Here is a 25,970-nt window from a genome sequence, read left to right on the forward strand (position 1 = left end):
ACTCCATGCCTTAAGAAAGCATAAAGCTATATTGTGAATGCTTTTCCCCTTGAAACAGCATGTCCAGCCCAGGCCCAGTTCCTGGAGCCAGCAAAGCCTCCCAGTGGTGCTCTCACACAACAGTTAGTGAGAGCAGGAATCACACTCCCACGCAGATCAGGGAGGACGAGAAAGTGGCTGTTTTCCTTGAGGGCATGCTAAGCAGCAGCACAGCTTTGGGGGAGAACCGGGAAAATATTGGACACCGACCCCTGTCCAAGATGGAAGAGGAATCGCAGAAAGGAGAGAAGGGATTAGGAATAGTGATGGCTGGAGCGTCTGGGCCAGGGCCGTGCTCCGAACGTGAGCCCATCTCAACACCCTGCCCTGGAGGGGCTTTAACAGCAGTTTGTTTTTCAGCTTGATCGCTCTTTCACAAAGAGACATGGCTGAAGTGGGACATGGCTAATACCCCTAGAGACATGGCTCAGGACACGTAACGCAGGATGACAAACAAGTTTCATGTTTTTCATTAACTCTGACTGATGGGAAGTGGCTGCCTGAAGCGATTAACAAAGACTGTCAGTTGTGTGGTGAAAGTACCTGGGCATTATGAGAAGTTTGGGGAAGAGATTTGTTGTTGAACCCTATGCCAATAAGTTGTTCACTTTTGCAGTTTCTCTAAGCTTATAGAGATTGTTCCAGTCCAGCATTTTCCAAATTGTGTTTGAGAAAATAGTACTGGGTCAATTAGAGTTCTTTACTACAGGACTACTCAGATCATTGTGTATTGTGACCTATGAGAGGGGAGAGAGTGAACATGTTTCTCAATTCATTTTTCACAAGGCATCTTGAAGTCAAGTACCACTTAGCACTCACTTTAAAAGACACCTCAGAGGGCTTGAGGTGGAGAAAGTGAAAAGGAGAAGAACAGGCCCATGCCTCACTCATGATGGGAAGACACACAGGAAGTATTTGCTGCTGATGGTCATAGCACCCAATCCTACGACCAGAACTGAATTATGCCTTGAACTCTGAAATGCTTAATGTTTTAATTATAAACTCACAGGCTGATTTTCTCTCAACATTGAATATGCTAGAAACTACACTTCAAAATGAATGTTAACCCCTTCAAAGCTATGCTTTGCAGAGGCCGCATTGTACCTTTTAAAATTGTTTGAGAATGACCCTCTTTGGCATGCACAACAAGTTTATGAGCTACACAAAAAAGACAGTATTGTTATTCTATGAAAAGTAATTGCAACGCATTTAGCAGGCAAAGGGTTAGTAAAAGAAGGTTTTACAAAATCAATGAGGAAAAAATAATACTTCAATAGGAAAATAGCCAATTCACAAAATAAGAATTTAAAACGGTAAATAAGTATATGCAAACACTACTACAATAAAACTAAAGAAATATACAAAGCAACCGGTATTATTATTCACTGATAAAAATTTAAAGGGTTGATAAAACCAAACATCAGTGAGTGTATATGTGATCTGTTTTTGCACTGCAAACCACCAGACAACTTAGCAGCTTTAGACAATAAGCATTTACGAGCTCACCAATCTGCAGGTTGGCTAGAAATTCTCATTGGAGCCACACCCAGCTGATCTTGGGTATTGGGTGGGCTTGCTCATGTCCTTGTCGTCAGCTGGTGGGTTGGCTGGAGACCAGCTGGTCTGGGATAGCCTCACCTGAGAGGCTATGCTCTGCTCCATGTGGGCTCTCATCTACAGCCTGGCCCATTCACATGGCAGTTACGGCTGGGATCCCAAGAATGAGAATGGAAGCCTCAAAGTTTCTAGAAGCCTAGGCTCAGAATTTGTGCAACATCACTTCTGCCATGTGCTAATTGGCCAAACCAAGTCAAAAGCCCAGCCCAAATTCAAGGGGTGGAACAAAAGACCTCTCATTGGGAGGAAGTGCGAAGTATTGCACTTTGTGACCAGTTTTGCAATCCAGCACAGCAAGAATGTGCACAATGGGCATTCTCTTGCATTACTGATAAGATCATAGATTGATAAAATCATTCATAAGAAAATTTTGCCAATATCTAACAAAAGCCTTTAAAATATCCATATTATTTGATTCATACTTAAGAATTTATTCAAAGGAACTGATTTGCAAAGTGTGCAAATCACTTTACATACATACAAAGATGTATGTATCTGAGTGTTCATCGCATCATTTCTAATAGCAAAACTGTGAAAAGCTAAATATTCAACAAAAAGGGATTGCTTATATGGATTATAAACCATCTACAAAATAGAATACTATGTAGCCATTTGAAATGATAACATATGGCTATGCTCACTGACATGTAAAGATTTAAATGAAGAAAACAGGTTATGAAAAATATGTTTACTATAATCTGCTTTGGATTTTTAAATGTAGAAATGAAGTCTTAAAGGAGTTTCACTTTCTACTTTATATCTTTCCATATCATCCAAGTTTTTGTTTTAATTCTGCTTGGGTTTTTTTGTGTGTGGTTGGTATTTTTGCTTTTATTTTTATTTTAAATTAACATACAGTAAAATTGAATGTTTGTAGTGTGTAGTTCTGATTGCTAACACATGCATAGATTTGTGGACCCACCACTATGGTGGTTACCATCATCAGAATATACAGAATACACCACCATCGGAATATACAGCACTTCTATTTCCCTGTTTAAAATTATCTTGTGTGGACTCTAATCCTCCCATCACTCTTAAGAGTTCCTTTGTATTGTTGAGAAGTACTTTTTTTTTTTTTGACAGAGTCTCGCTCTGTTGTCCAGGCTGGAGTGCAATGGCATGATCTCGGCTCACTGCAACCTCTGCCTCCCAGGTCCAAGCGATTCTCCTGCCTCAGCCTCCCGAGTAGCTGGGGTTACAAGTGCCTGCCACCATGCCCAGCTAATCTTTGTATTCTTAGTAGAGATGGGGTTTCACCATATTGGCCAGGCTTGTCTCAAACTCCTGACCTCAAGTGATCCACCCACCTCAGCCTCCCAAAGTGCTGGGATTACAGGCATGAGCCATCATGCCCAGCTGAGAACTATTTCTTGATATGGATGTACCACAGGTTGTTTATCCATTCACTCATTGAAGGACATTTAAGTTGTTTCCAGTTTGGGGTGATTATGAATAGAGCTGCTATATAAACATTTGTGTACAGGTTTTTGTGTGAACATACGTTTTCATTTCTCTGGGATAAATGCCCAACAGGGCAATTTTTAGGTTGTATGGTAAGTACATGTTTTGTTTTATAAGAAACTGCCAAACTATTTTCCAGAGTGACTGTTCTATTTTACAATCCCACTAGCAATATATGAGATCCAATTTCTCTGCATCCTTGTCAGCATATGATATTATCACTATTTTTAAATTACAGTCACCCCTCAGTATACATGGGGGATTGGTTCCACGACCACCCACATATAACCAAATGTGGGCATACTCAAGTCCCACAGTCGTCCCTGCAGAAACCCCATATAGGAAAAGTTGGCCCTCTCTATGCGAGTTTTGCATTCCATGAACAGTACTCTCCATCTGCATTTGGTAGAAAAAAAGGACCAATATAAGTGGACTCATGCAGTTCAAGCCCATGTTGTTCAAGGGCCAGTTGTATTATTGCTCTTCTAATAGATGTGATGTCTCATTTTGGTTTTAACTTGCCTTTTCCTAATGGCTAATGATGCTGAACATCTTTTCATGTGCTTATTTTCCATCCATAATCTCTTTTATAGTAAAATATCTGTTCTTTTGCCCTTTTTCCAATTGAATTGCCTTTGCACTTTTGTAAAAATTTATTTTGCTATGTTTGTGTGAATCTATTTTTTATTATTCTGTTTATTGATCTGTTTATCCTCTTACCAACATCACACTGTTGTGATTACAGCAGCTTCATTAATGCATCTTAAAATCAAAGAGTGGGAGTCCTCCCATCTTTTTTTTTCAAAATTAGTTTAGTTATTCCAGTTCCTGTGCCTTGATGTCTATATTTTATAATTATGTATTTGCACAATTCCCCAAAAGTGTTTGGTTGAACTTGCATTAAATCTATAAATCAATTTCGAGAGAATTGCCCACTTGAAAATTTTAAGTCTTCCAATCCATAAACATGGTATGTCTCCCCATCTAGTTGTCATCTTTAATGTATTTAATCATATTTTGGAGTTTTCAGTATGCGATTATTGCACATGTTTGGGATTTTTGTTTGTTTTAGATTTATAACTAATATTTTAATTTTGGAAATATGGGAAATGGTTATTTTTAAATTCCATCTCCAATTGCTTATGGCCAATATACAGAAATACAATTGATGTTTGTATGTTAACCTTGTATACTGTGACCATGCTAAACTAACTTATTAGTTCTAGGAGCTTTTTCTTGTAGATTACTTGGGATTTTCTATGTAGACAGACATATCAACTGTGAATAAGGACAGTTTTATTTCTTCCTTGCCAATCTGTATGACTTTTATTTCTCTTTCTTGTCTTATTACACAGGGTGGGACTTCCAGTACAATATTATTAGGATCAGTGAGAGTGGACATCTATGACTTGTTCTCAATATTAGGAAGAAAGCATAACCGTGTTTCACCATTAAATATGCTGTTAGCTGTATGCCTTTTGTAGATTTCCTTTTTCAGATTAAGAAAGTTCCCTTTTATTCCTATGTTGAGAGGTTTTATCATGAACGGATGTTAAATTTTGTCAAATGCGTTTTTCTGCACAAATAGGTGTGATCCTGTAGTTTGTCTTCTTTAGCCTGTTAATATGGTGAATTACATTCATTGATTTCCAAATATTTAACCAGCTTTGCATTCCCAAAATAAACCACCCATGGTTGTAGTATATTTTTCTTTTACTATATTGTTGGATTTAATGTTGTAATATTTTGTTGAAGATTTTTGTGTTTACATTTATAAGGGGTATTGGTCTGTAGTGTTCTTTTCTTTTGCTGTCTTTGTGTTGATATCAGATTAATGCTAGCCTCATAAAATAAGTTATGAAGCATTCACTTCTCTTCTGTTTTGCAAAAGATCCTATGAAGAATTGATGTTATTTACTTTAAATGTTTGTTAGAATTTACCACTGAAGCTATCTGGGCCTGGCTTTTGGGGGGAAGATTTTAAACTACAAGTTTAATTTAACAAATAGATATTGGGAATATTTAGGTTATCTGCTTCCTATATGAGTTTTGTGGTAGTTTGTGACTTTCGAGGAATTGGCCCATTTCATCTAAGTTGTAGAATTTATGTGCACAGAAGTTTTGTAGCATTCCTTTATTATTATTTTAATACATATGAGGGTCTGTAGCGATAGCCCTCATTTCATTCCTGATATTGGTGTATTTACCCCTGATTTGTGTCTTACCTCTTTTTTTTCTTGGTCATTCTAGCTAGAAGTTTGTCAATTTTACTGATCTTTAAAAAGAACCAGCATTTAGTTTCATTGATTATTCTCTGTTGTTGTTTTTAACTTCAGTGATTTATTCTCTTATTTTTATGATTTTCTTCCTTCTGCTTGCCTTGGATTTAGTCTTCATTTCTCTACTTTCTTAAAATGGAAGCTTAGATTGTTGATTTGAAACCTTCTTTTTTCTGTAATAAGAATTTAATGCTACAAATTTCCCCTTGAAGCACTGCTTTGGCTTCATCTCACACATTTTGATATGTTTTATTTTCATTTTCAATGAGTTCAAAATATTTTCTAATTTTCCTTGAGACTTCTTTGATCTATGTGTAATTTGAAAGTATGTTAATTTTTAATATTTGGACATTTTCCAGTTGCTGTGTTTTTTTACTTCTAGTTTAGTTCATTTTGGTCAGAGAGGAGTTTTGTATGATTTCAGTTCTCTTCAACTTTTTAAGCTTTGTTCTATGACAAAGGATATAGTCCATCTTGGTGATTATTCAATGGGCATTTGACATGAATGTGCGTTGTGCCATTATTAGATGGAATCTTTTATAAACATCAAATAAATTTTATTCATTGTGTAGTTCATTTCTTCTATATATTTGCTGATTTTCTTTCAATTAATTCTCTCAATGACTGAAAGATTAGTGCTAAAATCTCCAACTATAATTGTAGATTTGTCTATTCCTCCTTTTAGTCCTATTAGTTCTTGTTTCATGTATTTTAAAACTTCATTGTTTGACATATGCATATTGAAGGTTGTTATGTCTTCTTGCTAATATTCCTCTATCCCTGATATTTTCCTTTCTCTGAAGTCTGCTTTGTCCGATATTAACAAAGCAACTCCAGCTTTCTATTATCTTTTCACTTAACCAACCTGTATTATAGTAGTTAAAGTTGGATCCTTGGAAACTGAATATAGTTTAATCTTATGTATTCACCCTTTCTGAAAATCTCTATTTTTTAATTAGTGTGTTTAGACCATTTACACTTAATGTAATTTTTGATACATTTGTATTTAGGTTTTCTACTTTATTATTTGTTTTCTGTTTGTGCCTCTGTTTCCCCTTTCCTGCTTTCCTTGCCTTTCAGAATTACATTTAAATTTGCCTATTAAGTTTTTTACTATATCTCCATATATAGCTATTTTTGTATGTATTATATGTACTTAACTTTTCATAATCTAATTATAATTAATATTAACATTTCAAGTAGAATAAGGAAGTCTTGCCTCCATATAGGTACATTCACTCTCCTACTCTACATTGTAGTTGTCATATATTTTACATCTAATGTATCAAAAACCTATCAGATGTTATAATTATTTCTTTCAATTATTATTCATATTGTCAACAACTTGAGAGGAGGGCAGACTAATATATTTATCTAGTTATATACCATTTCTATCCCTCTTCCAAGTTTTCCTCTGGTATAATTTCTCTTCCATCTGAAGAACTTCCATTAGCATTTCTTTTGGAGCAAGCCTGTTGATACCAAATTCTCTTGGCTTTACATCGCTTTTCACTGGCTACTTTCCATATTTTTTTCTTTAATAGTTTGGTTATGTGTCTGGACTTGGATTTTCTTACATTTATCCTATTTAGAATTCACTGAGTTTCTTGAATCAGTAAGGTTTTATGTCTTTTGCCAGATTGCAGAAGTTTTCATTATTTCCTCAAATATTTTTTCTGCATCATATTATTTCTCTTTGCCTTCTGAGACTTCAAAGATGTGAATGTTAGACTTTTGGGTATTGACCTACAGATCTCTGAGGGACTACACACATTTTCTGTTGTTCAAACTGGACAATATCTGTTGATCTATCATCAAGTTCTCTGACTGTGTTCTCTGTCATTTTCATTCTGCTACTGAGTATATCCAGAGAATTTTTAACTATATTTTTCAGTCTAAAATCTTCACTTACTTCTCCTTTATATCTTCTTTTTTATCGCTGATACTTTATGTCTTTCCATTTATCTCAAAACTGTTTGCTATTACTTGTTAGAGCATGTTATTGTGGCTGGTTTTTTGTGTGTGGAGTTGGCATCTGTTGATTATCTTTTCCTTTTCAAATTAAGATTTTCCTGAGTCTTCCGAGCTGAGTAATTTTGAATTGTAGCCTTTGCAATGCTATACAGATCTGCCCTGCATGTGCACCACCCAGTGGCCAGTCTGGGACCTGGGCATTAATCTACCCCGTAGTTTACTTCCTGAAGACTGTGGTACGATGTTTAGGATGAGATCTATGCATGCACAGTTCAGAGGTGACCACAGGAGTCCATCTACAACTTTATGAAATTGCCTTCTTGAGCTCCCTCCTCTTCATGACCCATTTCTCATTCCTCTACCTAAAAAGCTGGAGCTTCAGTTTCCTCACTCTGCCATATAGGCCCCACAACTGTGTCTGCCTCTGGGGCAAATCAGCAGAAAACAGAGAGAAAAAAACAATAAATATTTGCCCTCATAAACTTGGGATTATAACTTCTCTGGTAGAAGAAAATAGTTATCCTTGCCCCAGAGTTGTAGGTACCTGCATGGCCACCAACATCACTGCTGCCATTGCTACCAACAGAATTGCCTGGGGGCTGAGTTGGGAAATAACAGAATAAAGAGGGGGAAAAACAACAACAAAAGATTTCTTTCACTCTCTCTGACTCTTAGGGGTTCCCTTTCTCACTCTGCAGGCCAGAAAGAGAGGATTTCTCTTGTGTGCTCTTTTTCTGCATCCACTGTACCCTTCTGGGTTTGGGAATGCCTTTAAGTCCAGTCTAGATGATACCAGAGGGGAAAGAAGAATGGTAAATTCATTGCCAATTTGCTAATGTTTTAAAAATTCTTCCCACTCTTCCCCAGTTATTCTATTATTTACTTTGCAGAATCCTCTAATAGTTGTCCCTTACATTAGGTACGTTGTTTATAATTGCATTCAGTGGGAGAGACAGGGCTGAGTGTGCTTTACTCCATCTTGCCTGAATCTGGAAACTATCTGCTTGGCTTGTTGTTGTTTTGATTTAAAGAAAAAAAAAAGGATGATTTGTACACACAAAACAAAGTTCTAAAACTAATTGTTTTGTTATTCAATCATCAGACATGAGGCATTCACCCTTTCCTGGCAGCATCTGGTTGAGAATGTCATCTCCTTTTCCTTTGTAGGGACACAACTGACTGTGGAAGTCCACCCTCGAGATGCCATGCCCCAGCTGCTCAAGAAGTTCTCCTTGGCTAAACGTATGTATGACAGAGGTACTCATGGTGGAGGGCTGGCAGAGAGGATTGAAGGCAGCTGGTTGGGCCAGATCCCAGCCCAAGCATCTTCTGAGGGAAAGAGAAGAGTGTCATGGGCCTGCAAACTGGGAAAAGGCAGAAGCATGACCGCTTTATCCTGGGAGACTCTTTTCTCCACACCCAGCTACCACTGATTTTGCATCTCTGGAATTAGTCATAGGTAACACAGACATTTAGCTGAAGACACATTGCATCACAAGAGTGTTGTTGCTGTTGCTTTTAGATACCATTTGTTTACTGCCCAAAAAGTGGCATGCAAAATGCTAAGTACTTTAACATTTATTAACTTTTTAACCTTTTGATGTATACTAATATCATCCCCACTTTTTAGATCAGCAAAGTGAGGCTTAGATAGGTAAAGTAACTACCCAAGTCACCCAGCTAGGAAGTGGGTCAGAACCCAGGTATGACTCTGAAGCCTGTGGTCTTAACCACCATACTTTGCTGCCCTCAGTGCAGTGCACATAGGCCCAGGCCCAGGACCATGATGTCTCCCCAACTCCCTTCTCAGTCCTCTCCCTGTATCTGTCCACCTTACGGCTAAACAGGGACCTCAGGAAGAATGCAAGTTAAGTAACAGAGGCTGCAGAACAACTGAGGCTCAACTCCTCTTTAGGTCCATGCAGTGAGCCAAAGTCCTCCAAAACTGTCTGGTCCTGTAGTAATCAGCAGTCAGGATCTCAAGAGAGTAGTCTACTGTTAAGAGGGCAGGCTCTAGGGTCGACTGACTGGGTTCGTGTTTCAGCTGTGGGACCTTGGGCCAGTGGCCTAACCCTTCTTTTGAACTCAGTTTTGTCAACTATAAAAGAAGGAAAATAAGCGAATCTGCCTCATAAGATTATTATGAGATTAAATGAGAGAGTAAATATAAAGCCCAAGCCAGGCATAGTAAGTATGTAACAAATGCTAGCTATCATTTTGAACCTTTATCATTCTATCAAAAATGTAGGTGGGAAAAAAATGTAGGTGTGAAATACAAAATGCAGGTGTGAGAAATAAATGGAGCACTGTTTCTCAGAATGAGAAACTCCTTTTGCCCAGGGAGTCTAATAACTATTGACTACAATTCTGCCTTTACAGTCTTAGATTTATGGGATTCAGTTGGCCTTTAATTCTCCCAAAGAATAATTTAATTATGACCTGACCTTTCTAGGTTTTGACCTTCACACGAACTGCTTTCCCCTTCCTGCATCTTTGTTTCCATCCATGGTCAGTTCTTATCCCAGTGTTATCTGGCAGTGGATTCAAAAAAGCAGGAAAATCCAAAAGAGGGCAGGAACACCAGGTTCCAGGAGGACCCACTGAATCATCCAAAGTGTTAGGTCAGAGCAAATACTAACTCCAGTTGCAGAATGCAGCTGCCTTTCTTGTCAGCCACTTCTTGGTTCTTAGTCTTCCTTCTGCCACACCAGGAAGTTCCTGGCAATTCCAGCAGCAATTCAGTGGTCAGTGGGGTGGAAACAAGGAGACTATGAAAAGGAGAATAAAGAGGAGGGGTCAAAAGCAAGGACCACCAGAAGGTGAGTCATCAGTGCTTGCATTTCTGTTTCTTCTGAAGTATCTATACTTCTGATCTTTGCAATATTGTAGGTTTACAAGGTGATAAAAATGGAAACACAAGACCCCGGCAACCTGGAGGAAAAGATGCCCATGGTAAGTTCCAGAGTCTTCCAGGACAATTCTCAAGAGATCACATGGGTTTAGCCTCATAGACTAATCTCCAACTGACAGTTGCTTCCTGGGTCGCTATGCTGAGAGGCTGGGGCCACCTTTAGGTTCAGGAGGGGAACAGTGTCATGATTGATTAGCAATGTCTGCCATGGACACAGGTGATTGATTAGCAATGTCTGCCATGGACACAGGCAGAGAAGGAAAAAGCTCATGCACCAGATGTCATCCTAAAGCTAAAGTATAAACCCCACCAATAACAAGGCAGACCATTATAGGAAACATATTAAAATCATAATTCAGGATTATGTTAACTTTAAATGGAATGCCAAATGTCTGTAAGGTAGGAGGCAGGTGAATAAGCAGAGTGAGGCAGAGGAAGAAACACTGAGAGGGATGATAGACAGCCTGGGTTGGAATCCTGCTTTTGCCCCTCATTTGCCTTCCCTGTGCTTCAGTTTCCCCCTCAGTAGACCAGATGTTACCTAAGGCAGGGTGCAGCTCCATACTTCTTCCTATTGTTTTGCTTTAAAATCAGAATAATTTAGTTAATGACACTGATATTTTAAATGTATTTATGTAGAATCATATTTAGATGTTATATAATCTCCTCACAGGTAGATTTAATGAGGCATAAATCATGGACATTTTTAATGTTCAGATATTGGAAAACGGAACGAAGAAAGGGGAAAACTAGTAATAGGGTTTTCAATACCATTTTAGAAATGCCACCTTTATTCTAAATAGGAGTGCGGGGAGACCTCATTTGCAGAGCTATACTGAATGGAAATCTGTTCGATGTGTGAGTCCACTTTGAATGCACTTAGGTCGCCCTGATGGCTCTTGTGAGAGAATGATAGGAACAGATTCTGCAGAGGGAGAGGGCACTGAGAAGAGGCAAGGCTCAGCAGCGGCCTGCCTGAGTATCCCCAGTCTTCTCTGGTTGCATTTGGACCACACAGGGCAGGGGTTGATGACATAAGTCATGGTGGCCAGTCAAGAAACCCCTGGGCCCAAATATTGGTCAGCTCCCCAATAAGTGGGCATTGCCTCTCAAACCATGCCGGCCCAGAAGAGGGTCATGAAGGGGCTGGGGCCAGGCCTAGAGGTGACACACACCCTTCCCCACCTTCTCCCCACATCTCTCAGGTCTAATAGCACCAGATTAAGGGACTCTCACTGACAGTGGCAGCCCTAAGGATGTGTGGGCAAATGCACCTGCAGTGTCCCCCACCAGGCAGGGAGGCCACATGTCCCTCCCTGCAGAGGAGTCCCACACGCTGCACCCTCCCAGAGAGCAGTGTGACACTAACATCACAACATGATTTGCTCCCGGGAATCCCACAGATGTGTACCTGAGGCCAGGGGGCTGGGTCCACTCCCTCCCAGCAAGGTGGAAGTCAGAACCAGACTGGAACCAAGGTAGAAGTGCAGGCCCATCAGGTGCTTTCTCACATGGCCCTACTCTTCCCAGACTTCCTACCATACCCTGGGGCCTCTCCAGCACACTTCACTTGCCCAGCACCCAGAGGCTCCCGACATGGAGGCTGAAGGTGGGTGGGTCCACCTGGGTCAGGGGCTCAGTTCCTCTTTGGTCCCAACTCTTCCCACCCCCATCCTGTCTTCCCACCCAGCTTCCCTGATTTTGATCTGCCTGACTCAGGGACCCTTGGTTAAGAAAGACTCTGCCAGAGCCAAGGCTCTCTTCTGGGCTGGGAGAGGGATCTGCTGTCCATGCATCTGTTGGTCTAACCACTGGCCAGGTTGCCTCACAGCAACCCCCAGCAACAGCTGATTATGGCTGTCCTATGTCCAGTGGGAAGCTTGCATGATTGCTGGACCTGCATCAGCACTGGTCTTGAGTTTTCTCTCCTTCCTGTATTTCTGTCTCAGAGACCTGACTCGTGGCTTGGTCTCTGGTCAGCAGGCTCCCTGTGAGTAAGGCTAAGCATAGATGAGTGATTTGGAGGCCCAGCCTTTCTCAGGGCCCTGTTACCAGAACGCCATCCCACATGGTTGAGATGCTCAAGTCTCCAGTTGACCAAGGGCAAAGGAGGAAGCCTGTCTGGGTGCCAAACGCACCTCACCCTGCAGAACCCAGATGGCCTGGCCTTTCCATGCCCTCCTCCTCCACCCAGGTGTCCTTCGGCACCTCCACCCCTGGGCCATGGCTGGGGCACAGACCTCCCTCCTTGAGCTTGTGAGCATGAGCAGCACTGCCTGGACACTCCCCAAAAAGCATTCATTCCTGGGAAAAATAACAGGGAATCCATGGAAAACCAAATGGTGGGACAAAGAAGATTCCATCATCAATATGTCTGGGAACTACTGGGTTAACTAAGGTTAAGCCCGTTTCCTACTTCTGACTTCTCAGAGTCTGCAATAGGCGTATTTTCCCTGTAGGCCTCTAAGAGGACTATGGGAGTTGCCATAGTTCCCAAACTAACTTGATCAGGGGACCCTTCTACAAAAGTTCCCACATAGCTCTTAGGCTCAATGTTTCAGGCTTTGAGAATTGTGTTAAAGGTTGGACAGTCATAGCTCCTCAAAGAGACAGCAAGGCCTAGGCCAGGCAGCCCTCCTCAGTGAGTCTCAGCTGCTGACCAAGCTGCCCTGTGTTTCCAGCCTACCCCTGGGATCGATCCAGCCTGAAATCCATGTCCCTGGACCTGCAGCAGTTTGAGAAATTGGATATCTACGCCTCACAGGTAGGAAAGCTGGCCGCTCCGACCATGGGCCCCTTCAAGGTGGCTTAGAGTTCTAGGGTAGCAAAGCCTTTCCCCGGACACCTCCTGAACGTCTCCTGAGTGGCTTGGTTGGATGGCCCTGGAATGCCTTTTCATAGCATATGGGTGGGGACAGAAGGCACAAGGCAGCAGCCCCTGCCCAGGGCCAGAGGCCATTCCATCCCCCACCCCACCCACAATCCTGTTGCTCCCACCCCATACCACACACACTGGAGCTCTTCATTGGCAGGCCCCTCTGGCCAGCCCTGACCTGCCTTCTCCATGCCCCTTTTGGCATTTCTGCTCCTAAGCTATGCCCGCTTCCAGTCCATGGAAGAAGGGAGGAGAGGATGGGAGGACCGTGGAGGATGCAGATGGCCGGGACCACTATAATCACAGCTGTGCTCACCTCTGAGGTGCATGAGCTGCCACGCTCTCGTGTCTCTAGCCCTGAGCATGTCTCAGGTGCAGGTGGGAGGGGCAGATGAAGAGCTGAAACACTAGGGACATATGGGAGGCATTGGAGCCAGGCAGGAGCTTCAGCACAGAGAGTCTGATAGGAGGAACAAGGTGCTGAACCCTTTTGTGAAGTCAGGACATTAAATGGCCTTAAAAAGGCCACCTTGTAGGTACTCAGGAACCTTGTTTCTTGAAATAATGAGTGGATGGTGGGTGCAAGGATCAAGAAAGCCAGATGAGAAGCAAGGACATAAGTTGAGGACATCCTCCTGTCCTGGCAGAAGACATGACCTGGATTAAGTGGAGACATTGAGGAAACAGAGGAGTGGAAAGGCCAATCCTGAGCGAGGGGCAGAGGGGAAGAACTCTATCACCAGTGGGTGTGGAGTGGGTAGGAGGTGGGGGAGAGGGGCTCCCAGATGGCTGGATTGACTCCTGGAGGGTGGATCAGTGCCTCCTCATGAGGAGCAAGGGAGAAGGAGCAGGTTTTAGGGGATGAGTGTGCTTGGGATATGAGGGATTCTAGTGACTATGGCACATCCAGGGGAAATGACCCCTGGGCAGCTGAATATACAAGCTTGGAAAGGTCTGGGCTGGAGACACTGATTGGTAGTCATCAGATTTCGTTAAGAGCTGAAGCCATAGGATGGGCATCATATTGCGGGGGCAGAGGAAGCCCATAGGGCCTGGAGCCATCAAAGAGGCTGGGGCGAGGCCAGGAAGGGTCAGAGTTCTGGAAGGTCCAGGGAGGGGCTCCCTGGGGCAGACGTGGTCAACAGTGTGAGCTGTGCTATCTGCTCAAGTGAGATCAGGACAGACTCGTGTCGGCTACTGCAGCATCAAAGTGCACCTTACCTCCAGAGGGGCAGTGCACAAGGGCTGGAGGCCTCAGGCCTCAGGTCGGTGGAAGAGCAAGCAGGAGGTGAGTAGTGGGGAGTGAGGAGAAGATCCCACAGGAGCCTGCAGAGATGGGGAGGCTAGACATGAGCAGAACTGAGGAGAGTGGGAGGGTGTCCTAAGGTAGGGGAACAAGGGGGCATGGAGCAGCCAGGAAAGGAAGGGAGGAGGTGAGGACATAGGAGAAGGAGGCCATTGATTGAAGAGGGGAAGTCCCTGCAAAGGCAGAAGACCTGAGACATAGAGATGGCTGAAGCAGGAGGGGAGGATGAGACTCTTAGTGAGGAAGTGCCACCTGGCCTGCTGTGAAGTGGAGGCCAGGCCATAACCTGTGAGTGAGGAAAGTGGGTGGGGTCGGGAGTCTGCAAAGGGCCCGGATTTTTGTAATGGCCATCAGAAGGGATGGGTCAGGCTGCTGGCCATACTCAGAGAACAGTGCCAGGAAGCCAGCGAAGGCCAGAGACGCAGCCACAGAGCAGGGAGTGGCCAGAGCAAGCCAGGCCCAGGTGGGGCCGGGAGGTAGGGACCAAAGGACCGGAAGCCATGGCGCTGAAGTAGAAGGCTAAGTCAGGACTCCAGGCTGCAGTGCAGGCCTGCAATGCTGAGTACCATTCGGGGCCCCGGGAGAGGGACAAGGGCAAAGTCTGTGGTGTTGGAGCTGGACGTAGAAGAAAATGAAACAGAACACAGCTGAGAGAGTAGAACAGGGGCCCAGAGGTCTCCAGAGGTCAGAGTACCAGTGTCCTGGGCCAGTGGTCAGCAGGTGAGTCCTGGAATCCCTTGTGAGCAGTGAGATGTTTCCAGCTAAAAACAAAGTCTGGAGTACCCTCAAGCTGGGAGCTGAGGGGAGTGTGGGCACCATTGCAGGATCCAGTGCCCCAGCTTCTCTACAGAGATTAAACAGGGCCACCTTTCCAGCAACCTCAGCCCTGTTTCCCTGAGGGCCCCTAGGAAGAAAGCTAATTTGTTCTTTTTTTAATCATAAAATAACATAAAATTTGCCATTTTAATAATTTGTAATTGTACAATTCACTAGCATTAATTATATTCACAATGTTGTATACTTATCACCCAAAACAGAAACTCTGTACCCATTAAGCAATGAAATTCCCATTTCTCCTCCCCCAGCCCCTGGTAATGTCTACTTACTGTCTATGAACTTTCCTATTCTAGATATTTCATGTAAGTGGAATCATATAATATTTGTCCTTTTATGTCTGGCTTATGTCACTTAGCATCTCAAGGTTCATCCATGTCGTAGCGTATACAGAACTTAATTCCTTCTTTTTATAGTTGAATAATATTCCCTTGTATATATTGTATATACTCTATTTTACTTATCCTTTCATTCGTGGATGGATGTTTTTTAAACTTTTGGCTATTGCGGATAGTGCTGCAATGAATATTGGGGAAACAAATGTATGTTTGAGTCTCTGCCTTCAGTTTTTTTGGGTGTATACCTTGGACTGCAATTCCCAGATCATATGATAATTCTGCATTTAACTTTCTGAGAAACTGTCAAAATGTTGTCCACAGCAGCCGCACCATTTTACATTCCCATCAGCATCATACAAGGGTTCCAATTCCTCCATATTCTTGCCAACACATTATTTTCTGGTTTCATTTTTCAATGGCCATTTTAGTAGGTCTGAAGTGCTATCTCATTGTGGTTTTGATTTACATTCCTCTCATGACTAAAGATGTTGAGCATTTTTTTATGTGCTTTTTGGCCATTTGTATATCTTCTTTAGAGAAATATCTGTTCAAGTCCTTGGCCCCTTTTTGAATTGGGTTGGTTTTGTTTTTGTGGAGTCGTAGGAGTTCTTTTTTTACTGTGGATATTTGACATTGGATATATGATTTGCAATGTTTTCTCTCATTTTGTAAGTTATCTTTCTGCCTTCTAAATGATATCCTTTAATGCACAGAAATTTTTTATTTTCACGAATGCCCTTTTATCTGTTTTTTCCTTTGTTGCTTGTGCTTTTGGTGCCATATCTAAGAATTCATTGCCAAATCCAAGGTCATGAAGATTAACCCCAGTGTTTTCTTCTGAGAGTTTTATGGTTTAAGCTCTTATATTTGAGTCACTGATCCATTTTGAGTTGTTTTTGTTTACGGCATGAGGTAGAGATCCAAGTTTATTCTTTTGTATGTGGAAGCCCAATTGTCCCAGCACCATTTGTAAAAGAGACTATTCCTTCCCCACTGAATGGACTTGACACCCTTGTCAAAGATCCACTAACCGTAGATATGTGGGTCCATTTCTGGACTCTCAGTCATATTCCATTTGTCCATGTAATCTTTATGACAGTATCAAACTGTTTTGATTACTGTAGTTCTACCATAAGTTTTGAAAATGGGGAACTTGTGTCCTTCAAATGTGTTCTTTTTCCAAAATTGTTTTGGCTACTTGGAGCCCCTTGGAATTTATAGGAATTTGAGAACTGACTTTTCCATTTCAGCACAAAAAGGTATTGGAATTTTGATAAGGATTTTGTTAAATCCTTAGTATTGACCATGACCAGGGGCTGCTACAGCTGTCCAGATGCCTGCCTGGCTAGCCCCCAGATCTGCAGAGAAAAGCTTTGGTGGCTCTAGGGCCTGTGATTGAGCTGGTCAGCACCACCTTCCCTGTCCAACTTCCCCCACCTCCTCCCAATTTGTCCTCAGCCAGCTTTTGCTCCTCAGGACCTCTCTTCCAGCTTCTCTGCCTGGAGGAAGAGCAGCACTGGCTGTAGGTGCAAGATGCTGGGCCCCCAACAGCCCCTCCTCAAGGCCCTAATACAGCATACCCTTCCTGCTCCCCAGGTGACAGCCAAGAGTGGCCTAGACGAACTGGTGAGTGACCTGCTCCAGGAGGCCCACACTGACCTGGAAAGGGTCCGCGCCATCTGGATCTGGATCTGCCATCACATAGGTAGGCCCACCTGTGGCACGGCTGGCTCTAGAATCCCTTGCTTTCATTCCCTGCAGGCCTCTACTCCTATCAGCTTATTCATATGTGCAGAATGACATGAAAGGTCGGGGAGAGGGACCCGGAAGACTGGACTGATGAACCAGAGAGTAACCAAGGAGGATAAAATTCACCATGTGCTATGAGTCTCCATGAAAGTTAGTTGGAGGAGAATCCCTTGCAGCCTTCTGCCCATAGCCAGTGCCCAGAGCTGGAAACTTCATCCAGCAGCAGCCTTCCCTCTGTCCCAGCCTTCCCTCTGTCTCATCTCCACAGAGATGAGAGCCCAGAGCAGCAGGTCATCTCCAAGAAGGATGACCATTGGTGGGGAGAAGTTGCAGCTGTTTGAAAAGTGATTGCAATACCAAAGGGTTCATTAAATACCAGGACCAGGAAAAGCGAGTTCTCCACTTCCTGCTCCCACAGTAGCAACATTGGCCACTGGTCCCAGCCCAGTCTCCAAGGTTCTTGGAGCCACCTGAGGGACCTGGGCCTATGCAGCTGCCCACAGCTCTCCACAGGATGGCCTTGGGAAGCTCCGGGGTCAAGCAGAGCTGCAGAGGTGGTGGCTAAGGGATGCTGCCCCTTGCCGCCTTGCAAACACAAATGAGAGTGGGCAGGGCCAGATCACGAGGTGGACTCCTAGTCCTTTGACATAAAGACCAGCCAGGTCTTTCTCAACCTGCTGCCACTGGGCTTTTCTTTTATTCTTCTGGAACAACAGTTTGGAATGCAGCTTAGAGAATGAGCTCACCTGGCACAGGTAGGAGGTCCAAACTGAAGACTTGAGAGACCCCCAGCTCCCATCCCAATTCCACCAGCTGTGCCTGTGCCTTAAAGGGGCAGGGTCAGAAATAGGGCATTTATAGGACTTCATTACTGATCCTATCCCCATGCCAACACACACATACACAGTCTCAATGGGTCCTCAATAGCTACAGAGACTTCTGCCTTAGGGCCTCACCACAGGCCTCAGGCTTCTTCGCAATGTCTTCATCCCCTCCTTAGTGAAGTGACAGGCTGTGGGAGAGCAGCCTTCTCCACTTGGGGACGAGCTCTGTGTGCCCCATGGGTCAGCATGAGGCCTTCGGGCTGCAGGAAGACGGGATGAGTGATTTCACTGGAACTGTGTGCAGAGCTGTGTGGTGGGGATTAGCAGAGAAAGCCCCATGCCCCTGCACTGTCCTGGTCCCTTCTCCTCCTAGCCCCTCTTCAGAGGCTTGGGGAGCCAGGTGGCCCCCTCTGCCAAGCCCTGCTCCTCCTCTCACCACTTGCACAAAGAGGTGACAGTTCCCAGATCCCATTTGTGCTGGGGCTGTAGTTCCATTCAGCCCACTGTAGTTTCCTGGGGCTGGTGACGGCCAGAGCACAGCTGGGGGTTGGGGTGGAGTCTTCTCGCCTCCCAGGCTCAGGCTCCTCATGGTCCCCTCACCTGCCCTGTAGAGTACGACATTGCAGCTGCTCAAGAGAAGGATCGCCAAGCCTTCAAACCCACTGACATCCTGCGGACCCAGAAGACCAACTGTGACGGCTATGCTGGCCTCTTTGAGAGAATGTGCAGGTACGACAGACAGGAGTCCCCGTGCTGACCACCAGACCCATCCCTCCCCCTCTTCCACAGTGCCATGTGCCTTTGCCCACATGCCAGGCCTGAAACCTGAGTTTGCAAACTCTGCTCTGGAACCCAAGTAAGTCCTGAAAAGGTCAATTTCTCCCTTTTTAACACCAGCATAATTGACTTTGTACCATCTGCCGGGCTTCACGATGCATTAACATAATGGCAGATGAATGCACAGAGATAATTTGGTTATAAAAAGCCCTTTTTCTGCCTTCTCCCATCTCTATGCAGCTGAAGGTTAAAAGAATGGCAGGCCTGGGAGCGGGAGGACAGTGGCTGCAGATGCCAAGGGGACTGTGAAAGGCTGTCCTCAGGGCTGACACAGGGGGCCTCTTTTGGGGGAAACAAAAGATCTCCCACCTGAAAAGATTTGTCAGTTGGACAGCTGAATCACTAGGAAGCGGCTACTCTTGGAGTCGCTGGGCTCCATTTTCAGCACTCTGGGAGTGGGCATATGGCCAGGTTGCTGGGGTGGGTGACAGCTCTGGCCTGAGCAGGAGAACGGGCCATTGCCAGTTCCCAGTGACTCAAAACAGGCTCAAGATGTGGGGTGGGGGGAGGGGATGGCCACTGACCCCCCACAGCTTCCTGAGCCTACCCTCTGAGGTCTGCTGGGTTCCTCCAGAAAACAGTCAGCTAGCCCTGGGGCCATCAAAGAACCCCTCCCCAGCGGGGGGATGAACAGCTGCCCACTGTCTTTCTAGGCTTCTGGGAGTGAGTCTTCTTACGCACCCAGATGTCAGCCCACCAGAACTGCAGGTGGCAATTCATCAAACCAAGCATAACATTAGTCCACAGGCAGCCAGTTCTGATGGCCTCAGTGTTGCAGAGGTGGCAGCTGCTGAGCACTGGGTGCATGCAACCTATTCCTGGCCCAAACCCCCTGTTGTGCTGCCTCCTGCCCCCCATCACCACTGCCAAGCACAGGTACCTACCCAGCTGTTGAGTTACTCTAAGCCTCCTGCTCTGCTTCCTGTTCTTCCCTTTTCTCACTTTCAAGGCCAATCCCTGAGACCACAGCCCCAGAGGCAGCCATGGCAGGTCAGGGTACAGAAGATGCCACCCTGGCTGCTTCCCACCCCCTACCCCAGACCCAAGCATACCTCCTGCTGCCTGTGGGCCTCTCCAGGAACCTGGATCTTCACTGGCCTCTCTGTCCAGCCTCCCCTGGTCCTGGGTTCCTAACACCACTAAAGGATCACACTGTCTGGCAAAGTCCTCCAAAATCTGACCTCAGCCAAGTTTCCAGCCCTGCACTGTGTGACACCGCCTTCCTGACCACCTCTGCATGCACACCTGCTCCCTCTCCCCAGTGCTCCTTCCAGGCCCCGCTCCAGGACAGCCCACAACCTTCCCCTTCCTTGGTACCCCCAGCCCAGCTGCACACCAAACTCATGTGTTGCCTTATGCTTTCAATTAATAACATTTTTAAATTTAAAAAATACCATTCATTGTAGATGGTTTATAAAATGCACTAAAGCAAAAAAGAAATTATTACTCTGAATCTCACCACTTAGAGCTAACGCTGGTAACATTTGGTCATATTCCTTTCCAGACTGTGTTCTGTGCATACAGGAATTACCTGTGCTCAGTTGTTGTCATATATCCTGTCGATTGTATACGTCTATATTTGCCTTTATCTCCTCTCTCCTTCTACCTCCCCTGCGAATAGCCATCTCAGAATCCTACACCCAGTAGGCCCTCAATAGACACATATAGAAATGACAGGATATTCCTAGCAGACTTATGTGGAATGGAATGTGGAACTCTCTTTTAACTGATGAAATAGCCACGAGTCTCTTAGCTCCATTTGTGCCTAGCATCTTTCAGAACATGATTATTTTCCTCTGATTTTACAAATTTGAAAATGCTTAGTATTTTTTCCAGTTCCAGGATATATTCCTCTTTATCCAGTATAAGCTCTCTCGCATACTGTAGAAGGAATGCCAGATTCGAAGCTAGAAACACCTGGGTCTACCACTTAGCGTGGTATCACCTCCTTGATCCAGTATAAGCATCCTAGCATCCTTTAGAAGGAGTGCCAAAGTTAAAGCCAGAAAGACCTGGCTCCCAGTTTTTAATTTACCACCTATTAGTTTTGTTCCTTTTGGTAAGGCCCTTAACCTCTTGCAGCCTCAGGGCTCTCATCTATATGTTGGAGACTAGATTGCCTCCCTGGCAGGGCTATAGGACTCAATGAGACTGCAGTTCAGGGGTTACCAACCCGATTTTGGGGTGGGTGTTTTTTGACCTATCTTGTCTTTCTTGAGTATTGATTGGAGTCCTTTTGCTCTGTGGAACTTTCCTACAGACTCTGCCAGCCTACATAGATGCGGAAAACTGACACTTGCCTTGAGTGAAACTGTCAGCTTTTTGCCCTGGTCCAGATACTTAACAATGGCCCTATTCTGGCCTGCAGCTTATCATTAAAACTCTCCCTAACATTTTGCATCATTTAAAGTTAGTTCCAACATGGCGATTACCATGTGCAAAACTCCTCACACTGCCTGAGATGTGTAAAAATAGCTCACAGTCCCCTGAATTCCTTTAACTGTTTCTTTAAAGATCAGTAACCTATCTATGCATCCCTCTACTAACTCTCTTTACCTTTAAAATAACTGCCAAAAGTTTGGTAAATTAATTAGCTAATTCCTTAATAGCTGAGGACATGTAATCTGCACTTGCTGATTTATCCCTGCTTGGTTGTCAGGGCGGATGTCATTACTTTTTGCCAGTCCATTCCACCTCCCTGAAATTGCCTCATTAAAGACTGATTTAATAAAGTAATTTGGGGAGGAATTCAGATATTTTCACAACATCATTCATTTCCTTCTGTCTTTCCCAAGTTACTGATGTGGGGTTTTTTGGTTAGTGCTATAGCTTGTAACTGCTGGTCCAGTTTCCTTCTGACGTTCTAACATCCAACATTAATGTCTCTCTTTTTGCCTCAATTGCCCGCATCCTTAATTGATTCTGCCTAATTTCCTCGCAGGAGCCAAGCTTAATTCCCCAGACTGCTGCCCTTGAGTCAGCCTGCAGTAAATTCTCTTCCCGTTAGCATGGCTTTAGCATCACCATCTAGCAGGTTTCAGAGACTTTGGATAAAGCCAGGCACTTATTACAAGTTTGAGCACTGACACTGAGGGAGCTGGTTGTCAACAATCAGATGTCAGCTGGCTTTCCACTCATTCTCTAGCTGTCACCGAGAGCAGGGGCAGGAGTGTGTACAGATGGCTGCTTCTGGTTAGCAGTATGTCCCTTATAATCCTGAAACATCACTTGGTTCCAAAGGCCCCAAAAGATAGGCAGTGGCCATCTAAGCCTTCTGGGAGATGCAGATTCATTGGATAACCTTAAATTATCACCAAATCTGATGCTGGTGTATAAGGCCTCTGAAAGGGACATCTTAGCTCCCCCACCCTTATAGCTACACCAAAGGATGGCACTCACTAGGATGAGTTATGTCACTGGTGCAAACCATCTTTTCATTTCACTCTGTATACCACCTACAAGTGTATAGATCAAAACAAAATCTTGATTTACAAAAGAGCTGGTGCAACGTTGTGCACATGTATCCTAAAACTTAAAGTATAATAATAATAAAAAAATAAAAAGAAAAAGAAAAAAGAAAAAAAAATTAACTTACCATGTCAGGTATGAGGAATATGAGGTCAAATGTTTTTTCCGTTTGCCCAATAGATGTTTTCACATGTGAAAAAAAAAAAAAAAAGGTTCTTGAACTGTGCATCAGGATCAGGACAACTGCATCCACTGCTGCTTTGGCCACTGGCTAGCTCTGTGTCCCCAGGCAAGGCAGCCTCTCTCTCTGAAAAGCTGACACCTCCCTCACCTGTCAGAGAGGAGGCCTCTGAAGTCACGTCTCATGAGGTTCTGCATGGGGCCCTGGAGAGAGAATTATTATCAAGATTACTAGTTATTGACCTAGCTGTAAGGGTAGTGTGTAAGAAAAGGGAAAAGAGAGAACATGGGAGAAATATAAACACATTGTCAGATTATAAGAAATCAAGTGCATAAATTGTGAAAGATAAGTCATGGTTTGTTTGTCCTGCTGCAGTATAGAAACCACAGTATTTTCAACAAAATACCAAAAGAAAAGCATACTTCATGGTCTCTCCTACAGGCACACTCTCTCCCTTTTTCCCTCACTTGGCTCACACATCCTAGGAAAGGTGATCAGATTTTGGAAAGTCTGCTGTGTGCACCTGCCCACCCAGATATTTCAGCCACACTGCTGCTGGGGCCTGGCATTGGTGCTGACTGTAGGAGCATCACGCAGTTCCTATGGCAGGGCCTGGACCATCTCAGTATAAAATAATACCAAATTAATACACTAGGATACACTGCACCAAACTGGAACACACAGATCCTTTTAAATAATAAGGATAATGCATTCATAGAAGACTCAGCAGCTTCAGGGTTCATCAAGGGTAACCCAGGTAATGACATTGCCTTCTGCTTGGCTGCCCCTCTGTTCAGTCTCTTCCCATCAGGCCACATTTGGTGGCCATGTTGTCCTTTGCAGCCCTTGGGGCTTCTCTGATTGAGTCCCTGAGCCCTGATATTGCTGGAGAAGGGGGGCTGCAGCTTTCTCCAAATCCTCCAGGGTGCTCCTTGGCAGCTTGTTCAGGGCATCTTACATCCATGTTTTCATTGTGGCTTGGGATACATATCAGCCATGAGCTATGGAGGCAGAATTGAGGTTGTCAATTCTGTAAAGTAGAAGCAAAGATTCTGCAGTCTGAGGTCATTAAATAAACCTCCTTGGGTGATATTTTAGGCTCTGGGATGGCTGGTCAGAGCTCTTCAGGAGGTGGAAATGTTTCTAGTGCTCTGCCCCTCCTTCAGTGCTCTCTCAGCTCCTGCCTGCAAAGTTAATTCCTCCACCTTTGGGCTCTCCAGGGCTTTGCTTAGAGACTGACATTTTATAAGCAAAGTTCTGGAGACAGTTCCAGTGACAGTTCCCATATCCACCCTCCTTCCACCTATCAGCACATCTAGGGCAGCCACTGAGCCTCATTTTTGGGATATTATGTTTTATTATGTTGTTACATTGTGTTGCATTGTATGTTGCCATGTCATGTTATAGTATTCCCTGCTACAGTGCTTTATACACAGTGTGTGTGGCCAGTGATCTTTTGGTGACATGAAAGAGTTGTGGTTCATCCTGGCTAGCAAGAGTTGCTGGAGACAAAACTCCTGTGAGTTCCACAATCATCATCTTATACATACAGAGGATTTTGCAGGAGAATTATGGCGTATTAACAATAATGCTTTACATTATGACCTTCTTTGTCCAATTCATCTGGCACATTGCTGCCAGGTAATAAAATATCCTCATATCAGAGTCAAGTATGGCATAAGCTTTTAGCTGAGTTTATATTTTCATCTTTTTTCTGCCCCAGGCATTCCCCACAGCCTTCCCAGCTTCTCCTCAGCCTGTCAGAGAAGAATCAACCCCTGGAGATCATTTAATGCCAACCTTTCTCTCTGCCCATGATAAGCCTGGCAAGGTCACCCTAGAGGTGACCATTAGACCTGGGAGGTGACCTTATTTCCTGACTCAGGGGCCACCACCCCCACTCAGAGCAGAACAGGTGGACAGCCCTGCCCCTTGCTTCTTCCTCCTGCTTTCCTTTCCAGGGCTGGGGCAGGCTCTCACTGCTGCTCCCTGACTTGGTTTTTCCAATCTTGCCTCCACTTCACCCCCTTGAGGGCAGGATGTCCCCCTGGGCACATGGCCTAGGATATGGCTTCTCCCAGGAGGACATTCCATACCCATTCTGATTTACCCCACCACCTGGAGGCTGCACAAATGCTAAATTCCTCTCCGTCCTTCAGCTGGCTCTGAGCAGAGGACAAGCATCAGTGGGCAGCATGTCCAGAGGTCCACAGCTCCACTAAATCAGTTCACCTTAATGCAAAACGAGCCATTCTCCAAGCCCCATTGTTCCCAGGACTCCTCTTATCCCTCCACATCATCCTAGAAAGTGATATGCACAGACGTTGTAGGCAGCAATGGAAAGTAATTTCCTGAAGAATATAATTTTAAGTAGTATTTATGGCTTTTTTTCCAATTCTCAAAGTAACACATAATCATTATTAAAAATTTAGAAAATACAGAGAAGTTTCAAGAAAAACATTAAAATCACCTATAATCCCATTGCCAAGAGATCAGGTGCCTTTTGTGCCATCTCTCCCCCTCTCACTCCCTGCCCCTCCTTCTCTGTGCATACAGGCAACACACACACACAGCATCGGCGTGACATCGTGCTGACTGGAGAGACTGACATGCTGTTGTCAGTTCACATTGTGTCAGGGGCACTGCTTAGCTCCTAAATATTTTTCACAACATTTCTTCTCCTCACTCAGTCTCTGAGTAGATGGGGCCCCACCTCCTATGGAATGTGTATCCCACCCCTACACCTCCACCTACTCCTCTGGCCTTGCTTTCCTCTGGTCCCTGTCTGCTAGCTGTTTCCTCTCAGACTATAAACACATCCAGACTTCCTCATCCCGAGAACAACCCCCTCAGCCCTGCATCCCCTCAGCACTCCCCACCACCCTCCACTCTCTGCACTGCAGATAAATGAGGAGAGGGCACTCCAGGTATGCAGGCTGCCCCTTCTCCCCTTCCTTCCATGGTTTCCTCAGCTACTGCCTCCTTCTGCCCTGGAGTGGCTTATGGCCTTTGCCAGCAGAAAGTCACAACACCGGGATCTAGTTTCTCTTGCAGTCTGTCCCCATGCCCCCAAGTGCTCCCAGAAGCCTTCCCACAGAGCCCAGCTGGTATGTTCTCATGGGATTCCTTAGAGGGCTTAGGAGGCCTGAACCTCCTTTTGTGAAGCAACAGGCAAAAGGGCCGTGGCTGGAAAACTTCCAATCCCCTAAGGAACCTCAGCACTAGTGGCCCAGACTTTCCCAGGTGAGCAGAGGTTAAGGCAGACATGGTAACA

The 25,970-nt window shown here is 44.5% G+C and overlaps 2 protein-coding genes across 6 annotated transcripts in view; one reads left to right on the top strand and one right to left on the bottom strand.

The window, feature by feature from the left end:
* CEP63 (centrosomal protein 63) overlaps nt 1-25,970 on the bottom strand; it is a 163,669-nt gene that overhangs the window by 20,849 nt on the left and 116,850 nt on the right. Inside the window, exons 13-14 of one of the 4 annotated variants that reach the window (XR_004031280.1) lie at nt 22,643-22,899; nt 8,645-8,702 (exon numbers count right to left, since the gene is read on the bottom strand). Coding sequence is in view for 1 of the 4 variants with exons in the window: in XM_030816794.1 (XP_030672654.1) it covers nt 22,843-22,899 (57 nt within the window). In the remaining 3 variants the exon portion in view is untranslated. Of the gene's footprint in view, nt 1-8,644; nt 8,703-9,762; nt 10,142-20,744; nt 22,900-25,970 lie in introns of those variants that run through there. The other 3 variants (XR_004031279.1, XR_004031278.1, XM_030816794.1) reach the window with 3 other exon arrangements.
* KY (kyphoscoliosis peptidase) overlaps nt 1-25,970 on the top strand; it is a 51,069-nt gene that overhangs the window by 12,968 nt on the left and 12,131 nt on the right. For both annotated transcript variants that reach the window (XM_003265247.4, XM_030816796.1), the window contains exons 4-8: nt 8,541-8,615; nt 10,263-10,325; nt 12,966-13,048; nt 17,234-17,342; nt 18,822-18,939. In XM_003265247.4, the coding sequence (XP_003265295.2) occupies nt 8,541-8,615; nt 10,263-10,325; nt 12,966-13,048; nt 17,234-17,342; nt 18,822-18,939 (448 nt within the window). The remainder of the gene's footprint in view (nt 1-8,540; nt 8,616-10,262; nt 10,326-12,965; nt 13,049-17,233; nt 17,343-18,821; nt 18,940-25,970) is intronic.

The sequence above is a fragment of the Nomascus leucogenys genome, chromosome 8 (genome assembly GCF_006542625.1).
Source record: "Nomascus leucogenys isolate Asia chromosome 8, Asia_NLE_v1, whole genome shotgun sequence".
Lineage (NCBI taxonomy): Eukaryota > Metazoa > Chordata > Mammalia > Primates > Hylobatidae > Nomascus > Nomascus leucogenys.